The 20737-nt window shown below is 38.7% G+C and overlaps 1 protein-coding gene across 1 annotated transcript in view; it reads right to left on the bottom strand.

Annotated features, from left to right (window-relative positions):
- The window catches only part of sin3ab (SIN3 transcription regulator family member Ab), a 31603-nt gene extending 11706 nt beyond the window's left edge, over positions 1-19897 (bottom strand). Inside the window, exons 1-16 of the mRNA XM_058781782.1 lie at positions 19701-19897; positions 17354-17561; positions 16135-16332; positions 15943-16049; positions 9037-9328; positions 8709-8960; positions 5756-5908; positions 5510-5665; positions 5305-5391; positions 5057-5175; positions 4685-4895; positions 3649-3765; positions 3294-3532; positions 1154-1337; positions 492-1059; positions 10-179 (exon numbers count right to left, since the gene is read on the bottom strand). Of these exons, the coding sequence (XP_058637765.1) occupies positions 10-179; positions 492-1059; positions 1154-1337; positions 3294-3532; positions 3649-3765; positions 4685-4895; positions 5057-5175; positions 5305-5391; positions 5510-5665; positions 5756-5908; positions 8709-8960; positions 9037-9328; positions 15943-16049; positions 16135-16332; positions 17354-17530 (3030 nt within the window). The 5' untranslated portion in view covers positions 17531-17561; positions 19701-19897. The remainder of the gene's footprint in view (positions 1-9; positions 180-491; positions 1060-1153; positions 1338-3293; positions 3533-3648; positions 3766-4684; positions 4896-5056; positions 5176-5304; positions 5392-5509; positions 5666-5755; positions 5909-8708; positions 8961-9036; positions 9329-15942; positions 16050-16134; positions 16333-17353; positions 17562-19700) is intronic.
- Positions 19898-20737: the final 840 nt, after the last annotated feature.

Here is a 20737-nt window from a genome sequence, read left to right as displayed (position 1 = left end):
AATCCCTACCTGTCTCACTATACTCTGGATGAGTTTGTCCATGGTGAAGGCAATGTAGGCATGGATGGTAAACATTTCCCTCAGCTGGTCCTCATATTGGGATGTCTCCATGTTGCCATCCAGGATGTTTCGCACCATCTCTAAGAAGGCAGAGTAGTAGTCTTCAACATCGATGTCCACTGCAAAAATAAACAGGGCATTTTTAATTCATCAATCTCCAACGACAGCATTATAAATAAGCAAATTACAGCCTTAATCTACGAGTCGCTAAAGTAGTTTCCATGGTAACAGCGCCTTAAGGGTTGCAGCTAAATCTGAGAGAAATAACATTAGCTCTAACATGTGTTAAGACCCTTGAGAGCGACTGGTGGTAAAACATCCACTTGTCTTCACAAATTTAGGACGTCACTCACTCAAGTTCTCATCTTTGGTGTGAACCGTGCAGACACAATGACTACCTGCTTAAAACCTGAGTGAAATCTGAAACTTACTGGGTTCCTTCAAACGCAGCTGGATGGCAGGGCTGTCGTTCTTCTCTCTTTTCAGTCCCAACATGTTTCTTTCCCACTCTCTCTCTCTGGAATCTTCCTCTATCTGTTTTTCCGCCTGCGTGTAGATCCGTAGCAGTCGGGAGCACAGGATCTGATGCAGCCGTAGAAAGATGTACCAGTTATTGTTGACATAGAAGAGGTTGTAGGCATCGTCACAGTTACTCAGCTTCTGCTGGGTAGCTGCTGTATGGCTGAAGAGGAGCTTAGACTTTGTTGACGTCGTCCCATTGTGCTTTTTAGTCCCGTCTTCATCTGGTTCGGTCTCCTCTTCTTCCTCCTCCTCCACATCAGAAAGCTCACCGCGTCGGGCGAACAGCATGTCGGAAATGAAATGGTATATGATCTGTTTGATTTTGTACTTGTCGTCTTTGTGGATACCAGACTGCCTCTTGACGTGGTGGATGATGAGAGCGGCCGCGTCTTCCTGGATCTGGCTGTCCTCGTACATGAGGGTCATGTGAGGGCCGGAGGGAGGGGCGGCATTGTCTTCTGAAGCCTGCTCTTGCCGCTAAGTGGATGAAAAGGCCATTATGTGCAACCAGACAACATTTAAAATATCTTTAATTTCTGGATGCAAAAAGAACATTTTGAACATTTCATACCTCATCATAAAGAGTCTCGATTTCATTGAGCAACATCTTGGAGCGAAACACCTTTGTGTCGTTCTGTTTGAAGTTAATACCTTGGTGATCTAAAGACTTCAGGTAATACTTCTCATTCTGTTCCCTCCAGATCTTATTGAAGCCACGCTGAGCCTCTCGCCACTCTTCTTCTTTAGTTTTCAGCCTAAGAAGACAAACATAATGAATTCTGTGAAGAAAACTTGACATGAAAAGAACTGTTTAAGATAGAGCTCTCTCTATCTGAAAAAAAGAAAATAAAAATATTTGAGATTATTAGAAAACACAATGATGCTATTGGATAGCAATAATATGGTAAATTATTTGGGTATTAGGACTGCATTTGTTTTTTTTGTTTGCAATTTAACTTAGGCTGATTAGATGTTAGTGATTAAATAACAAGAGTCATAAAAATCACATAGAAATCACACATTCTATGTTTAACAAAGTGGAAGGGAAGAGGAAAAGTTACTCTATAAGGGCATTCATGTTTTGTTTTCTTTAAGAGAGCAAAATTCAGACATCCTTTAGTTGACCCAAATGTGAGACATAATATGGTTCTCTTTGCATTCACATTAAAGTCTCTAGTTTTTACTGTGGTCAGAAACTAAAATATTTTTATAGCTATCAGTTCTTCCTTCAAATAAAGTCAGGGTATCTGCAGACTTTTAAAAATCTAATTTAAGACTCTTTAAGGCCTTTTTAAGACCTGCACAAATAAAATTATTTCCATATGAGCAGGGTAGGACAATATCTATGATAACATACGGACTGTAAATTAGGGCTGCACGATAAATTGAAATCGCGATTAGACAGAAGCTGCGATTGTCATGCGTATCTTTCAGTGAAGAACGGTTCTGTGATCAGCAGTAAATCTCCATCCGAAGGCCAAAGGGCGCTCTCGTGCGGAAACACCCGCAGAAGAAATCCAGGAAATGCCTATCGCTTCAGCTAAATAAACAGATTTAAATGCTTTCATTGATTCAACCTGACAAATAAACACACGACTACGGCAATATATGGTTTCTCTGAGTTCTTATTAATATAATTTTCATTATAATAAAGTACATCTATAATGCAATGCTAATCGACATAGCATTTATCACTGCTTAGAATACTATGAAATATATTGCGTGTCTTATTCTGTGTAAGAAGCCACATCATCTCACAGAAGGATTTATTTCAAACACTCGGCTGACGTTATGAAGTGAGTTTGGAGCAAAAACATGTTATTAAATGTGGTGTTTTCACATGGAGCAGCATTTACTACACAGAGCCATAGTTCACTGAGAAGCTAAGCAAACAGCTGTCATTATCGTGAACGATTTCATAATCGTATGATTATATCGTCTGCGATTTTTTTACGTAGCTTGTCAGAGAACTACGGCTCTTTGTAGTAAATGCTGCTCCATCTGAAAGCAGGTGATGGAGATTTACTACTAATCACAGAACTGGCTTTACTGACGAGATTTGCATGACAATCGCATTCGATTAATCATATTCTATTAATCGTGCAGCCCTAGTATCAATTATTATATTAATTTAAACAATTATCATTCATTATATTAATCAAATAGCCTAACATAAAATTATATAGCTTAGTGTCTCAACGGTTTAGATTTGTATAATGTATCCGTTTCTTGTAAATCCAGTGTTTACTGCATAAAAATATGGGTTGATTTTCACAATGGTCTGAACAAAAAAAGCTGACAGAAAATGCACATTTATTCTCTGCGGGTCCTTAAAAAGTCTTTTGAAGTTCTGAAATTTTCTTACCGCCCCCAAATTTAAGAAATCTTGAAATCATACTTAAGACTTTCTTGTACCATTTAAGACTTTTTATGGACCCACAGAAACCCTGAAAGTGAACCTGGAGAAGTTTGTGTTTTAAAAATTGCTTTAGGCCAAATCACAATTTTGATTTTAATTTGAAAAACTGTGCAGCCCTATATGCTTTTGAATCATTTCCATAACCATGTACTATGCTATTTAAATTGTCCTACAAAGAATACAAAAAAGAAAAAAGTTTTAAAGCCTTTTCTCACCACAGTGCATGACATTTTTATAGTTTTATGAATTTGCTAGGAAGGAGTCACCTTCAGACAATAACATTTATGCTGACCTTTTGAGTACAATAGGTACAGAGACAGCAGGGTTCGTCTTAAGTCCATCTATGATGTCTGGAGCTTTATCACCATATATCCTCTGAATAGCTTTACGGTGGATGACCTCAGAGGAGCCTCCGATGGTGTTGTCCAGCCGGAACTTGGCCTGTTCCTCAGCAGACATGCGCGAGAGCCTCTTTTGAACAGCCTCCAGAACACGGATGGTGGCGAGGTTTGTCTCCAGAACCACATCAAGCTGCACGACACAACATGTTTGATCAAACACTGAACTGAATATCCTATTACACTGAAGACAATGAAGCTTTGGTAAACTAAAATAATAGAAACATGTCATATCTCTTTTTTGCTTACCTCAAAGCGCTCATCTTCACATCTATATATATGCTCTTCATACTGGGTCTTTTTGGAGCTGACGAAGGTTGAGTCCTCAGACCAGGATGGAAATGACACCCACGTATCATTTAACACCTGAAAAATTATTTAACATTAGCATAGGTCTGTCACAACATTATATTTTCACTACATGATTATTGTGAGCCAAACTTCTCCCACATTGGAAACCTACATTTTTTTTATTTTTGGTTGTGAAAAATCCAACATGATTGCAGACAAAGCAGCTACAATTGCATTTTTTTTCTGTTTTGTGATGGAAGGTACAATACTAGGTTGTACTGCCAACCTGATGGATTGTGTACAGTATTATTATTTGCATAGTATTAAAGGGATAGTTGACCCAAAAATGAAAATTTTGTAATCATTTACTCATTTAAACAGTTGCTGGTAACCATTGAGGTACTATGGAAGTCAATGGTACTATGGATACTATGGAAGTCAATGTCAGCAAATGTTTGATTACCAGCATTCTTCAAAATCTCTTCTTTTGTGTTCAACAGAAGAAAGAAAATCATACAGGTGTGGTGATTAAATGACATGATTTTCTTTTTTGGGTGAACTATCCCTTTAACATTATATAAATATTTAATTTTTTAAATCACAATTATCATCAATGCCAGTATATTAGTATACCCCTACATTAGAACCTTTGCTACTATTCCCCATTTAATTGCATTAATCTGCTTTAGCATGGTGTATTCTTGTAACAGAATTAATATCAGTGCCAAATGAGCCGTCAATCATTCTTTAATAACACTATATGTATCAATGAAAAAGAGAAACAAAACTCTCCCTACAGCATAATTCCTAACAACTGAAAACTAAATTCAAAGAGCTGAAATTGTGTAAAAACATCACACCCTAATAAAATGGGTACCCCATAGTACCAGTATACCATCAACCAACAGAAGCTGCAAAATCTTTAGCTTGAGTGTTAAGTGTGCAAAAGAAATCAATTAAAGTTGTACTAGGCGTGAAAGGATGGTGAACTCACCTCTTTGCACAGTGGAGTCCTGCCTGTACATCGAGGCTGCTGGAAGCTCTTGGGAAGGGCTCTGTAACTGGAGCCTAATCTTTTGCAGGACGCATAATCAATTTCCATTGCAATGCCTTCGGTGGCTCGCTCTTTGGGAAAGCTCTCAATATGGGCACACTCTCTATAGCCGAGGAAGTTCTTGAACCATGTAAAAAGCTCAGGGAATTTCCTGATAATGACAAAAAGCAATAACAAAATGTCAGAACTAATGAAACTAATAGTTTTATTGATTTCTGATTTATAATTAATTAAATGAAATAATGGCTACATAAAAGCCTTTAAATCAGACTGAAAGTATGTCAGTATGAAATTAACTTGAATTCCACTCACCCCAAAAATGGTAAGACCAGCTGCACAAGTTCAGCCCGTGAGATTACTTCTTGATTGAAGATGACCAAACAGCGTAAGAAATTGTCATAAGCCTCTGAACTCCGCAGAGCTTTCCGCACCTGAAAAGGGAACACAGTGTATAAGCCACATAACTCACTATAATCCTTGTAATATTTACTGTACAAACTTCATGCAATTATTTTTGTATTCCATTGTAATTACCGCAAGTCTATATTAAAAGCAATCACCTTTTCAAAAAAGAGAGATTCAGCACCAATTCCAAGTTTGCTGGCTTCAGCCATTGAATGGTCTTTTCCCATAAATTTTTGCTTTTTCTGTTGAAGAGTTAAAAGAGGATGAATAATGCTGGTTGATAATACAATGTTAAAACAACAACAAAAAAAACAAACAGCAATTTTTAATGTTTTAATTTAAAGTTTTATTCAAAATGACCTTAACAGGGGGCGTAGTGGGTGGCCCTGGGTGTCTGCGGATTTGACAGCCATTCTGATTAAACCTCTGCTTACTGTTCAGTTGGGGTCTCTTTACTGTCACCCCATGATCAATACGCACAGATTCAGCCTTCTCAGCTGTAGTCTTACTCAATAACTGAGGATAAGAGAAAAAAGCAAAGTGAGTTCAGCTCCATGATTTTTAGATATTACCACAGATCTCAACAGACCAGATCTCAAAACCTACCACTGAATTGTTAGCATCTGGCAGGAACTGGCCGAATTCTGAAAGAAGGTCCTCTTGATTTTTAAAGAGCTGGGCCACCTGAGCATAGACCTGCTGCTCTGTGAGAGTGGGTGTGTAGTTTCCCCCTGCCTCCTTAGCATTACGCTGCTCCTTCTATACAACAAACAAAACACGAATTTACAGTAAGCATGCAGCATAAAGGGCTATAAATACACACTACTTGCGATGCACCGAATGCTTGGTAACTGAAATTGTTTGGCCGAAAATAGCAAAAAAGCTCTTTCGGTGTGAAAAGACCGAATAAATTGTACCGAACAATAACATGACGCGATCAAATAGACGTGCACACTAACGCAGCTAACAAGTCGGCAGCGTGGAAGCATTTAAAACTGTCTGAGAAAGATGCAAAAATCATTACAAGCACCGACAGCGAGAGACTGCTTAGTGCTGCATCTCATGTTTCTGATGAGAAGGGGTGGTTGTTGCTGGTTACTGTACGATGACTGAAATCGCGAAATGGCCTTATACAAATGAATAAATAGACTGCAGAATGTTATGTTTTGTAATCCATGCACAAATTGCATCTATTCTGACAGCACGGCACGAGCTCACAGCGCTATTTGCTTGCTAGCCAGGGTTTAAAGTCCAAGTTAAAGTTCAATTGCGCTGAAAGTGTTACTCGTCAGTTGCTCAGTAACATTTTTATGAGTTTTTTTTAAAAGGCATGTGACTGTGATATGTGCGACAAACATCATTTATAAATCTCCGGTTGTCAACAAAAACAAGAACTCTTCCTGTGGGTTTCTGCCAAAATAATAGCTGAGAAAAAGCAAGAATTCCATCAACATTCATAAATGTTAGTATTGTAATATTACTGTTGTTCTGTAAAATAAAATAAAGTAAGACAATATTAATGATAATAATAATTGGGGCTGCATGATTAATCACAGGCGATTGTCATGTGCATTTTGTCGGTAAAGCCGGTGTTGTGCCCATTTTCGACTCCCTGCCAAATTATTACCCCCTCGTTGAAATCGCTACCTGATTGCCTAATCCTAACCCCTCCCCCACACCTAACCCTAAACCTACCAATACTAGGAGGGTAATAATCTGGCGGGGGGTCAGAATTCGGAAAAATACCGGTTCTGTAATCAGTAGCAAATCTCCAGCATGTGCTTTCAGATTGAGCAGCATTTACTACACAGAGCCTTAGTTCACTGACAAGCTACACAATGTCGTGTTCATTATCAAAGACGATTTAACCGTGCTAGGGATGCATCAATCTGATACTCAGTATCGGTATCAGCTCCGATACTGGCATTTCCTGCCGGATCGGGTATCGGTCAGACGAGACCGATCCAAATCCGATATTGTGCGTATACTATTGTTGAGCCACACGAAAGGCACAGAACATTATAAAGCACCATAAAGTCCTATATTTCAAGTTCCAAAGCTGTTCCATAGTTTAATCTGAGGTACAGATTAATATTTAAGTCGTTAAATTCAAGTTCACATAAACTCTTCTCTCCGCTGCGGCTGTCTGTCATCCTCCATTCAGCATCCAAACTGTGCATTGCCTTCGGTTACGACAGTCAAACTCTCTTCAAGACCACACAGTAACTGAGGTTTAGAACTGTTTAGAACTAAATGAACGCACAGATTTGTGGTAAAAAAAAAAGATTTCGTTGCATCCCTAAATCGCGCAATAATGAAATCGAAGATATCGTTCTGCGATAATGACAGCTGTTTGCGTAGCTTCTCAGTGAACTACGGCTCTGTGTAGTAAATGCTGCTACATCTGAAAGCATGTGAAAATACCACATTTAATAACATGTTTTTACTCACTACATAACGCCAGTTGAGTGTTTGCAATAAATCCTTCTGTGAGATGATGTGGCTTCTTACACAGAATAAGACACGCAACATATTTCATAGTATTCTAAGCAGTGATAAAGGCATTGCATTATTATATACTTTATAATAAGGATAATTATAAAAAAGGAAGAACTAATAAGATAAACCATATATTGTCGTAGTCATGTGTTTATTAGTCACGTTGAATCAATGAAAGCAGTTAAATCTTTTGTTTATTCAGCTAGCATTATAGATATCGTCTGTGGGGTGTATTTGGAGTTTCCGTGCGAGAGCGCCCTTTGGCCTTCGGATGGAGATTTACTGCTCAGAACCTTGCTTCACTGACAAAATGTGCATGACAATCGCAGCTTTTGCAATTTTATTTCAATTTATCGAACAGCCCTAATGATAGTAATTACAACAGCTCTATTACTACATTTATTATAATACATTATACATTCACACATAGTGTTCAAATTGGGATCTGTAATATTTTTAGTTTTAAAAGAAGTCTCTTCTGCTCAGCAAGGCTGCATTTATTTGTCCAGTAAAAAATACAAGCCTGATTCAAGAAGGGGGTCTCAAATATGGCCAAATATTATTTTACTAATCTATAATTTTAAGTTAAATTGTGCTTTGTTGGTATAATGTCTACTAGAATGAAAAATGTTTAGTGTTAAGTAAATATTTTTAAATTGTTGTTTTGTTATTGATTTTTTTTTTTTCTTTGAAAAGCAGACAAAACAGTAAAACGCATGTTTTGGCTATTTAATTTATGCAATGGTGAAAAAACTGGCAAAATACATTGGTGAAAAACCGTGTTCGGTATTTGGACTTCGGCCCCGTGTTTTACTTTGTTCGGCTTCGGCCAAAAATGTTCATTTCGGTGCATCCCTACACACTACCGTTTCAAAATTTGAAGTCGGTAAGATTTATTAAATGTTTTTGAACAAAAATACAGTAAAAACAGTAATGGTATTAGTCTTTCTGGCTCAAAATTTTGATAGCATACTTGGGTGAATAAAAAGGTTGGTTGTACTACACAGCGGTACAGAGCATTCTGACATACAGATATTGTCCTCAGTGCCTCAGCTCTCACCTGGTATGTGTGCAGAATTTCCAAGAAGGATTTGTAGACCTCTGGCTGGCCCTGAAAGCGGTTCTTGATTTTGTTCACGTAGTTGATAGCATGGTTGAACTCCACAGGCTGGTTGTTCTGCAGCGGGGTTGAACCGGCAGTGCTGCTGCTGATGGGAGTGTGGGACTGGACTGAGGGCGAGCGCGGGGAGGCGTACGAGGGAATGGACGGATTAGGCTGGCTGGTTGGGGTAAGTGCAGGAGACTGCATTGGCTGTAGAAAAAAAAATTAATTTAGACAACTTTGCAAATGTACAACCCAAGTGCAGAGGGTTAAAACAACGTTTTACCTTGCTGATCTTGGCAGGGGTTGGCTGGCTAGGGATGACCAAGGCTGCAGTGCTGGTGGGAGCTGCTGTTTGGGTCTGGTGCTGCGCTGGCTGTGTTATGGGAAGGTTTTGAACAGAGATACCATGCGGGGTGATGTGGTGGATCTGACCGGGAGTGGTCACATTAACCAGATCATTGGTCTGAACCTCAATCTTGTAGCCAGGAGGCAGGAAGGTGTTGAAGCCCATGATGAGGTCTGGATGGCCCTTGAAGAGCTGGGAGACTCTGCTGATCACACCTGGTGTATCAATGCTGACAACACAAGGACGGAACATTTATGGTATTTGATCTGCAGTATCCTTGAGTCCAAGAACACGTGATCATAAAAGTGCTTGCAAGAAAAGCACTGTATGGATAGTCCTTTCTCCTAAATTCTTAACACCAAGCATTAAAGATCTGCAATTAAAACCACTCCATTAAAACATTTGTAATCATGTTATTATTTAATTTTAACATGATAAGTTTAGTTTTTTATACTTTATACTATAGAAATTTAATGCTGAAAATTACAAAATCTCCCATTTACTAACACAGAACGATTACTGGCCATTCAAATCTAACCAACAGCAGCGATGGCATGCATAGCGATTTGTGACTCTCTTACATCTTTGTGCATATTGATTAGATTTCCTTGGACCTATTTTAGGACCCTATGAAATCGCTTTTATTTTTTCCCCAAATTCTGTTTTATTTTTTTCCAAATTCTGATTCTGTTTTAATTTTTCTGGATTCTGTTTTAATTTTCTTGAACCAGTTTTTAATGGTTAAATTAAGTTGTATTAATCAAAAAGCATGCCTAATCAATTACAAATCAGGAAACTTATACAATTTAACATCAATTTATTGAAACTTAACAAAAAAAACATTTTTTTAGAGGCCTATGCAATTTTTTATTTTTTCCTCACGTTATTTGTTATCAATATCTGTTTAAGCACTATTTGAATGCATAAAAACAACTCAATTTATAAAAGTGTATTTTTACAATAGCCCTATTAAAAAATGTTTTGTGTATATTTAGATTTTTCTGGTTATCAAATGAAGGCATAAAACATTTATTTAATTGATCTTTTAATCAAATTAAAGTTAAACAAATTCTTTATTTTTTTGGCGACAAAGGGTTTTACTATTTAAATTAAAACACGGACGAAATGGCCTATTGTTATTCTTTTAAAGGGCACCTAATGGTGGCCTAATGGTTAGAGAGTCGGACTTGTAACCCGAGTTCGAGTCTCAGGTCCGGCAGGGATTGTAGGTGGGGGGAGTGAATGTCCAGCGCTCTCTCCACCCTCAATACAACGACTGAGGTGAGACCCTTGAGCAAGGCACCGAACCCCCAACTGCTCCCCGCGTGTCGCAGCATTGGCTGCCCACTGCTCCTGGTGTGTGTTCATGGTGAGTGTGTGTTTGTTCACTACTCACTGCTGTGAGTGTGCACTTGGATGGGTTAAATGCAGAGCACAAATTCCAAGTATGGGACACTTGGCCACACGTCACGTCCTTTCCTTTAAAATTGGTCTTTGGTGTCCCCAGAATGTGTCTGTGAAGTTTCCAAACTACCCCACAGATCATTTATTATAACTACTAGAAAATGTCATTTTTGGGGTGTGTCTAAAAAAAGAGCTGTTTCTCACAAGTGCGGTGCTGATTAATTAAAATACTTCGATAACGTATGCACACAATAACGGTTAAAATGCTAAGCACTATAACGACATGACATTCACAAAGGAGTCTGGAGCGATAAACGTATTTTAGGTAGATTTTAAGGCGCATTACCTTGAAAAATAGAAGTAACCCTCAGAAGTCCTCAGTGGCCTGGCCCTATGCAATGTGATGTCACATTGCATAGAGAATCAAAATGGCAGGCCTAGTGAGACTGATTTGGTTTAAAGGGGATTAAAAAATGAGGAGTGGGTGGGATTTTATCATCGTAGGGTGGTTGTGTTCACACACTGCCAATACACATTTATGTGCAAAGTGGATTTTGCGTAATAGGTGCCCTTTAAAAAAAGTTTTAATTTTTGTAGTAGAGACGGCAGAAGCTTCAGTATTTGCTTAGTAAACAAAACCTCTCATCTGCACCATTCATTCACACAGAGGCATGCAGAACATGTAGGATTCATATTCATATTCTTTTTGTGGCTTAAAATTTACAGATACTAGTCCATATCGCGATTTGATTTAAGTGTAATGACCTACTTTTGATTAATTCATCCAAGCTTTGACAAATTCCGTGACATTCTCCATTATGTCCACTGTCTGCACAGAAACCACGCCCACTTGCGGGAAATTTGCCACCTCTCTCAACTGTCAAATACCGCTACAACCTGAATGCAGACTCCCTCTAGTAGCTCAATTGGATTTACACAGCCATAAATGTTTATAATATACATTCAGTGTTTCCCACACGTTGATTTATTTGTGGCGGACCGCCACAATATCCACATCGACCGCCACAAATACCCACCGCCCCCCCCTGCCATCATTTCCCGCGTCTCACACACACTCGAGCGCGACTTTAGCACAATATTTAGCAACTTTCAGACCATTTTAGCGGCTTTTTTTCCCATAAAGGTTACATACTGACAAACCTAGTGACTTTTTTGAAAAAAAAAACCTTAGCTTTCATTCAGTTGGAAGATGTTGCCTCGCGAGCGCGAGGTTTGACTCTCCCGGCACAGTTTCACCTCTCTCGGCGTCTGTTCTGTGCAGTGAAGCAGCGATTTCAGTTGGCCGTAATGCAGCAGACTCGTCAATAAATGATTACAAAACAGCGTTTCCAAGCACGCTTAATGTCGCTTAAAGCACGCTTGTCGCTTAATGACTGTTTGGACTTTTAAATATGAACATAATTAGTCTGTTAATATGCTCATAATTTGTTACTCAGACGCAGGCAGTGCGCTGAATGAGGCAAAACAGTAATATAGCCAAAACCACCATATATAGTCGCTTGTTAGTGTAGATGTATGTTGATTTTTTGATCGCGATAAATCAAAAATAAATCAGGATTTAAGGAGTATAGTGAGTGATTCCTGGTTAACATTTACAAATGGGCCGTGACGTTTAGTTACTATACTTGTTTTATGTATGACAACAGAAAATGTAAATGTGAAAAGCTTTATTGGGCATTCAGCTGTTTTACAGTATGTGACAGTTCATAGAGTAGAACAGATCTGAAGTGCCAAAACTTGTCTGAACGCAAACTTGACGCAATGACGTCACAAATATGCAAATTATAATGTGTGACATCACCTGCCGCCACAAGTCTCACAAAATCCTGTGGGAAACACTGACGTTTATATGATGAAGGCACAGCTAGCTAGCAAACTGTAGGCTGTAGTAACTAACAGTAATGACAGTAACTCACAACTGAGCGGGCAAACCACTGATGCTAATGCGCTCCAGTTACTTATAGTATTAGAGGAGGGCCATGCACAGAGACGTGATTTCAGGCCCTCCCAAAAAAAGACAAAATTAAATAAAATAAAATAAAATAAAATGGTGAAAAATTGTTTAATAGTCTAACTCTACAATCTACACAGTTCACAGTCTTTATAACGTGTCTTCAGTAGACATGTGCCAATATTCGGTAATGTGATATCACGGTAATGAATATGAACGATATTGTTATCGTGGGCAATTAAAAATACCATGAATAATTATTTATTACAAATTATTCCGATTTTTTGAATGCATTTTAAGAATAATTTTTCCCATCAACTGGTCACAATTCACAACACTGCTGCGTGTGCACACTCTGATGTAAACAAGCACGGATGAGAAGTGCATGGCGCAGTGGTCTCAAACTCAATTCCTGGAGGGCCACAGCTCTGCAGAGTTTCTCATCACTGTCTCAAAAAACTGTTGTGCTTTGTTGTAGAATAAAAATATTAATATTATTTACTATATTGATCATTAAAGTTACTTCATAGTTTGCTAATGTTAAAAGAAGAAACTTTAAAATTTTAAAATGTAGCCTATTAGTAGCTAATAGTAAATGTTGAAATGAAAACACTAACAAGGAACAATAGTTCTACAGTTTTCACTAATGCTACAAATTGACTCTTATTGTTAAGTGTTACCATTTAATTTCAACAGTCATGCTTAAAGATGGCCATCTTTAAATACCTACACAAGGCCATAGCATTAAAATTACATACATATGGATATTGTATGTGTACTCACACGCTTTATTTGCTTCTATTTTTTAACACTTGATAATTATCTAATCAAAAAAAAAAAAAAGCGCAGCGCTGCGTCTAGGAGAACTCAGAGGTATCACACACACACCAGACGCTTTGCGTTCAAATCAAGTGGCGGTCTAAAACTATTTATTTAATAACCAAACGGACATAAGTTTGCTTCAAGAATGAACAATGTGGCATAAATGAGTTTGAAGTTTGGTGTTTAAAAAAAAAAAAAAACCAGCAAGCGGAAAGAGAACGCGCGATCTGTATTACAGCTTTCTACATGAAGCATAAAGGCTTTATTAGAGCCACAGAAAGACAAACGTTTTGCTGAAAAATGCACAATACATAATTTATAGCCTAGGGTGAAGTCATTATGTACATTCACAACGATTTGGGACAAATATAATGTAATTTAATAGAAAACTATGTGAATGACGCTCTGTTAGCGGTAGGCTTTTCTGTCGGCTGTATTTAAATGCGAGTCTGGAGTTTCCCGCTCTGTGCAGCGCGCAGTTGGTCACAGTGTCAGTAAACAACACGTGCTGTCAGTGATTTCCGCCTCTCGAGGCTGCTCTCGTACTGTATAATGGCAGCGGACCCTTCTCAGCCACTCCAGCAACGGTTGCAAACCGGAAAACTATCGGCATGGATTTTTGCCGATAACCAATAGTTGTGGCAATCAACTATCGGTGCCGATTAATCGGCAAAACCGATGAATCGGTCGACCTCTACTTAACATAGCTGGTAGGTTATCATTGCACAAATTAACGCACTCTCTACATTTAAAAAAATAAATATAAGAATTAGAAGAGTTCTAAACTAATGCGCTGTCTTCACTGTATCTCTCACACACGTGCACTCAAACAGATCACATTGCGGCCCCACACAGACATTCAGCAACACAAACTTTTTAGCGCTGCCCTACAATTTTATCAGTAATATAGCTTAATCGCTCAAGAGCTACATTATCTTTCTCAACAAGGAGCTGGTAACATCATTGTTTCTAAAGGAATTTAAGCCACAGCTTCACTGTTTCAAGAAACACGGCAAAACCATCGTAATTTATACATACACAGCCTCTCCCTCTCTCTCGTAAATGAACAGTTGTTGAATATCAAAGCGAAGATAGCTAAACTAAAAGCTAACCAGTGTTTTCAGAAAGCAAGTGCGTTTATCCACAGTGGAGAGAGAGCTTGTGCACATGGTTGCCAGGTTGACAAAGATAAGTAGCACACTTAGCAGATATTTCCGTATTGCTCAAGTGGGAAGCTCTGTTTTGGGGATTTCATCTCTTTGTATCAGGCAACCCAGTTGTGAAACCCAGGTTAAACCTTGTTGTGGCCTATATATTATGCTCTATTCATTATTTTTTAGAAACCTCATACTTTTCTACTCCATTATAAACGGTGTTCTTGAATTCAAATTAAGCGTGGTCCACTGCTGCACATGTGCCACTAGTGTTGTCAAAAGACCCGGTACTTCGGTACCAAGTCGGTACTAAAAAAGTGAAAACGTCACGGTACCAGGTTTTTTTAAGTACCGGTGGTACCGAGTACCCGTCAACCCGGTTCTTGACGCCAGACGGCCCGATGATTTCGCGATGCAGAAAACGCGGACGGAATCTCGGAATCCAGTTATAAAAACGGAATTTACAGTTTAGCACGGAATGTCACGGAATTTGTCAAAGTTTGGATGAATTAATCAAAAGTAGGTCATTGCACTTAAATCAAATCGCGACGTGGACTAGTATCTGTAAATATTAAGCTGCAAAAGTCGATTCAGATATGAATCCCGCATGTTCTGCGAGTCTCTGTGTGAGTGAATGAATGGCAGAGACGCGTGGTTTTTTCTTTTTTTTTTTACTACATACACTGAAGCGCGTGACGCTCGCGGTGATTCATCATCTGCCGTCTCAATGAGGACATAAATACATAAACAATATCTACAGAACTGCTCTGAGAGTCCCCTCGCGAGCATTTTACCGTTTCATTGAGTAAAACCAGCGTCATATCATATAGCTACACAGAAATGTAAAGGTATTCACGGCAACCCGTCAAAAAAAAAGTTCATCTTAAAGACATTGTGCCAGAAATATAATTTTATATATATATAATTTTTTTTTTTTTTTTAAAGAAGTCACAATATTTCTTCCATATTTAAATTTTAATAGTAAATCCCCTTTATTTACCAAAATAATACAATGCGTTTAAATTTAATTAATTAAAAGACAAATTAAATTTGGGTGAAACTTGTTTACTGTTTTTCATACTTTTATTACTTGCGGAAAAACTTGAAACACAATTTAAATAAAGTATAAAGAATGGCATTGATTTTTGTACATTTTTATTTTTGTTTGACTTTATTAAAAATAGTGTGTTTTTTTCATTAGCATGTGGTACCGAAATTGGTACCGAGAACCGTGGATTTTGACTGGTATCGGTACCGAATACTGAAATTTTGGTACCGTGACAACACTACGTGCCACAATATCGATACAGGGCCAGCTGTATCGATACTCGTATCATCTCAGCTACCTTGGCCGAGGATAAAGGTCCAAGGGCGCTCACCAAAACTAGACCAACCCATTCGAGGTGTGGAGCTAGACAGAACTAGCAGGGACAGAAACAAAACAAGAAAAACAAAACAAAAAAATCTAACAAAAACAAAACTCAAACTGACCTTTGAGATTTGAACTCCTTCATGATATCCAGGAAGTCATTGTAGACCTGCGGCTGATTGCCAAACTGAAGCTTAACTTGATCCAAATAGGAAAGAGCATCTTCTACCTGAAATTACATACATCTCAGCTCTCCAGCAATTCATCTCAACTAACGCATATAATTCCCATGCTCTTCTAAACAGATCTCTTACCTTGAGCCTTTGAAACTGCTGCTGACCCAGTGTTGGGGCAGGGGCAGGGACAGGGGCAGGAGCAGGGGCAGGGTTAGGGGTAGCATGAGAGTGACCCTGGCCCACAGGCTGGACAGCTGGCCCATGGTGATGAGGCCCACTATGCACAGTTGAATTGCTGGTATGTCCATGTCCACCAGAACTCTGGGTCATTGACAACTGTTAGAGCAGAAGGAGAAATGGTTAATTATCAGGCCTGCTTACATAAAGTGAAATGTCATTTCCCTTTAACAATATGTGATGAATTCTCATTCTTACAAATTTCAATATATCCCAGAATGTGCTTTAAATAAATGAAATGCACATAGTTTTGCCAGCTTTTGGGCCAAAGGAACACTTTATATATAAAAAAAAAAAAAAAAAAAAAACCTCACTCACTCATAGCAAGGCTTCCAGTCATTCATAATTACTGGATAAGTGATTTTACTATTTCTTTACAGAAGTTGCACTCAAACCACAATGTCTTGCCAGTTAAATCTTTAAAAAGCAGAGTGGAACTCGAAAACAAACACACACACACATACAGTGGTGGCAAAAATTGTTAGAACACCTGACAGATCTGAAAATATGATTTATTTTCATAATGTTCATGAAACATGCAGATGGTTGCTCTGAGCACAACAAATATCAGATAAAGTTATTTTTTTTATCCACTTTTAACTTAAATATTTGGTATGTCCACCTTTTTCAGCAATTACAGCAGCACATCTCTCTGGCATAGTGTCAATATATTTCCTGAGAACTTCAACACTAATGTAATTTGCCTTCTGCAACTCAAGCCAAAGGCTTTCCTTTGAATGTACAATAGAGCTGTCCAGTTTATTTTCCAACTCGCCCCAAATTTGCTCGATGGGGTTGAGGTCTGGACAGATCGTCATTTTCAATGTTCCAGCAGAGTCCTTCCATCGCAGGTAGTTCCGGCAATAGTTTGTTTTATGGGCATTGTAATGGGCAATTCAACAAAAACAACTGAAATCTTTTAAATATTCCAAGTGTTCTTAGAATTTCGTCTACTGTGTGTGTGTGTGTGTGTGTGTGTGTGTGCGCATGCATGCATGTAATATATATATATATATATATATATATTCTGTATATACATATTCTGTAAATAAAGTTAACACTCTACTATTTTATATTTATGTTTATTTATAATATTTAATACATAAAAATACTTTTGTACCTGATAGGTCTGTGAGACAGAGTACTGCATGCTGGACGATGGCTGCATGTTGTCTGGTGCAGTCTCGTAGAGGGAGGAAGCAGAGTTGAGGACGCGGTGCTGAAAGCTGTCCACACCCCCGGGGAGCCGCCGCTGAGAGCCGATCACTGTGTCCTGATCCTCCAAGCGCCGCTTCATTATGTACTCATGCTCCTCACTGCGGCGGAACCTACAAAAAAAAAAAACCCCAGCAAATATTCATATGAAAGTTAACGCTAAAAATACACAGTAAAAAAAAATAAAAATAAAAAGTTGAGCCAACTTAAAATTAAGGCAACCAGCTTCAGCTGATTTTTGAGTTCTCAACTTATTTTTGTAGGAGATTTTTGAATTGTCTCAACTTTTTGTTGTATAACCTTAAAACAACAAGTTGAGAAAACTCAAAAATCTGCTGAAGCTGGTTGCCTTAAAATTTTAAGTTGGCTCAACTTTTTTTTTTTTTTTTTTACAGTGTACATACACTACCAGACAAAAAGTTAGACAGTTTCTTATGATCTTAAACAGTTTGGAACAACAAAATACCAAAGGTCTGGGTTAACTATTCCTTTAAAAACCAAAAATTTTTGACAAATACATGTAGTCATATATAAAATCGACAAAACCAATAAGAATTATTTTAATGTGTGAATTGGACTGGATAGTGAAATCAAACAAAGTGTCAGGTGGCACTTCATGAAGTTTGGTTGAGAAAAGCCCTGAGCGTTACTATGCAGACTCTAAAACAGGATAGTTTTAATTTGTTCACTATTTTGTCACTGGACAATTTTCAAACTTCCATGTGTGCAATTTCATAGTTTCAATGACTTCACTAATATTCCGAAATGTGCCCACAATGACTGCATAAATAATGGACATACTCATTTTTTGGATGAATAAGGCTTATTCATTCCTTACTACTACAGGCGTGTCCAAAGTTTTTTTCATTTTTTTGTCTACAAATCAGTTTATAACTGGTTTGGCTAATGACATTTAGTACCGTTTATTGATGCATAATAACCCGAAAGCGTTTAACCCACAATGTCTTGAAAAACGCAACGTATCAGCAGCCTGGTGAGTGAAGCTCCACTTTATAGCTTCGTGTAAAGTTATAGTGACACCTGTCAGATGCACTCGACTGCCAAATAACGACGCTCACTCGATGTCTGATCGACTTGGTTTTAAACTGGTCATTCCCCCGCCCCCCCCCCAGATCGGCTGATCGGCTGATCGGCTAACAGCTACCGCGATGTTATGAGCGTTGCCATTACTCACATGAGACTGCAACAAAACTTTAAACAATGTTACAGTTTTCTATGAACCTGTGTAGGCGGAGAGTGGTGTGTAAACAGTTACACTGTAAGGAAAACATGCTAGGGCATGTGCGCTGTCTCACTTTTATTTGAATGGCTAAAATCTGTTTTATCCAACCGGACAGTTTCGCGTCGTCTGAATGTGTGTGTGTGTGTGTGTCAGGCCTGAGACTATATGACCCACACACTTCACAACAAACTGTAATGCATCGTAAAACATGCTCGGATACACGTAAGTTATTGTGCATTTAAATATGTACGTATGCATGCTTACTAGTGTTCTGGACATCAAAACGCGCTTGATCAAACCAGTAAACCTTCTTGAACCTCTACGAGGCGTAAAAAGAGGCGGCGAGCAGTAACCGCCTCTGTCCGATGCAGAGTTCAGACCAACACAAACTGATCACAATACAATAAAAACACGATCCGACCACTATCGCGTCCCTAATCGATGAAAAACGGCAAATAACATCTAATAACCCACCAAACAACGAGGACATGCGATAAGGCAGTTTGGTTAGCACTCGATGTTGCCAACTGTTTCTAGCTACAAATCAGGAAGTCCTACTGAATGGTTTCTACCGGTAAACATACAACTGCTCAGTGATCAAAGCAGCACTGTTATACGGTAACGTTAGTTCAGAAGACACCAATAAGCCAGTACTGATTGCTGACAGGTCAAACGCAGAGAATGATAGTTAGACCTTCAGGATGAGCAGTTGATCAACAGAGCAGAGCTTAAAAACCTTGTGTAGCCATTCAGGCTAAGTGCGGCTAGCTAGCGCCTCGACAAATACTCTTATATAATCACTAGCTTGACATGCATCACTTTAAAAAAAAAATACATGATTTAATGTCGCTATCTTTGAATTTCACGTCACCCGGGTGATTTACTGGCCATTTGGAGAGGATAGCGGTTTAAGCGTCATTAACTGTGAGAGTTAGCTACTTTTAGCCTGAATGAAGCACTGCGACGACGACAGCTAGCGAGCGTCCGCTAGCACGCAGAGCCAACTCACCCCGCAACAGACTCCGGATCACTTCTTTCTGCTCCGCCGAGAAATCAAAGCCTATGAAGCCTGGTAACAGCGCTCTCAAACGTTGAATCGTGTAAGGTTCGGATTTGAATGGCAAATTAAAATACACGTAAGCACCATTCAGTCAAGGCGCCAGACCTCAAATTGCATGCTAGGTTGCTAATTGGCTAACATGGGAAAACAACCTCAGCAGGAGGATCCTCTCTGTCGGGGGCGTGGTCTTGCAGGAGGCGGTACCAACAAACTCCAACCGAAAACAGCGATTGGTGGAGCGCTGGTAAAATTCGAATATATCAGGTTTCTGCAGGATTTACCCTCCCGCCTCCTCTGACAAAAGGAATAGTAATGGCGATTTTGATTCATTTTAAGGACTCGATTCTTTTGAATCCGTTCACTAAAGATTCATACTGATCTGTTCGCTGTAGCATTCATTGATTTCTTTTGCAGGTTACATGGCTAATGGTTCCTTGCAATTGCATTCTTCTCTACTATGTAGCAGTGTTTTGGAGTAACTAGTTACATGTAACGGAATTACGTAATTTAATTACAATATCAATGTAACTATAAAACATTATGTAAACTACAAAAATTGTAATTAAATTACAGTTCCATATGGTAATGTTAACTATTACAAAGGCAGTGGTGTCTGCTTTAACTAAGGAATAATTGACGACGGGCCGTTGAATTATTAGAAAAATAATCCACACCCGAGGTGGTGATGCGGCCACGACGCACCGAAGTCAATTATTCCGTTTATACTACGGTTGCCACACCTCGAGACATCGATCAGATTATATATTTCAAGGCATTCGTCCGGTTTTTCTACTTAAATCGCTATTGTGAGTAGGATTATTTCTTCCGCCTCCGTTGCTAACGTTAATTCCAAAACGTGATTTTAAACCTAGTAACGGAGGCTTCAGCCGTTGATAGCAGACTAATGCAGTTAATACAGTTAATAAGTAAATTATGAGAGAGAGAGAGAGAGAGATTACCTTGTATGAGAATGTGACGTAACGCCG

The sequence above is a fragment of the Onychostoma macrolepis genome, chromosome 07, assembly GCF_012432095.1.
Source record: "Onychostoma macrolepis isolate SWU-2019 chromosome 07, ASM1243209v1, whole genome shotgun sequence".
NCBI classification, from domain to species: domain Eukaryota; kingdom Metazoa; phylum Chordata; class Actinopteri; order Cypriniformes; family Cyprinidae; genus Onychostoma; species Onychostoma macrolepis.
Note: the sequence above shows the minus strand (reverse complement) of the source record. Positions and strands in the feature narration are given on the sequence as shown.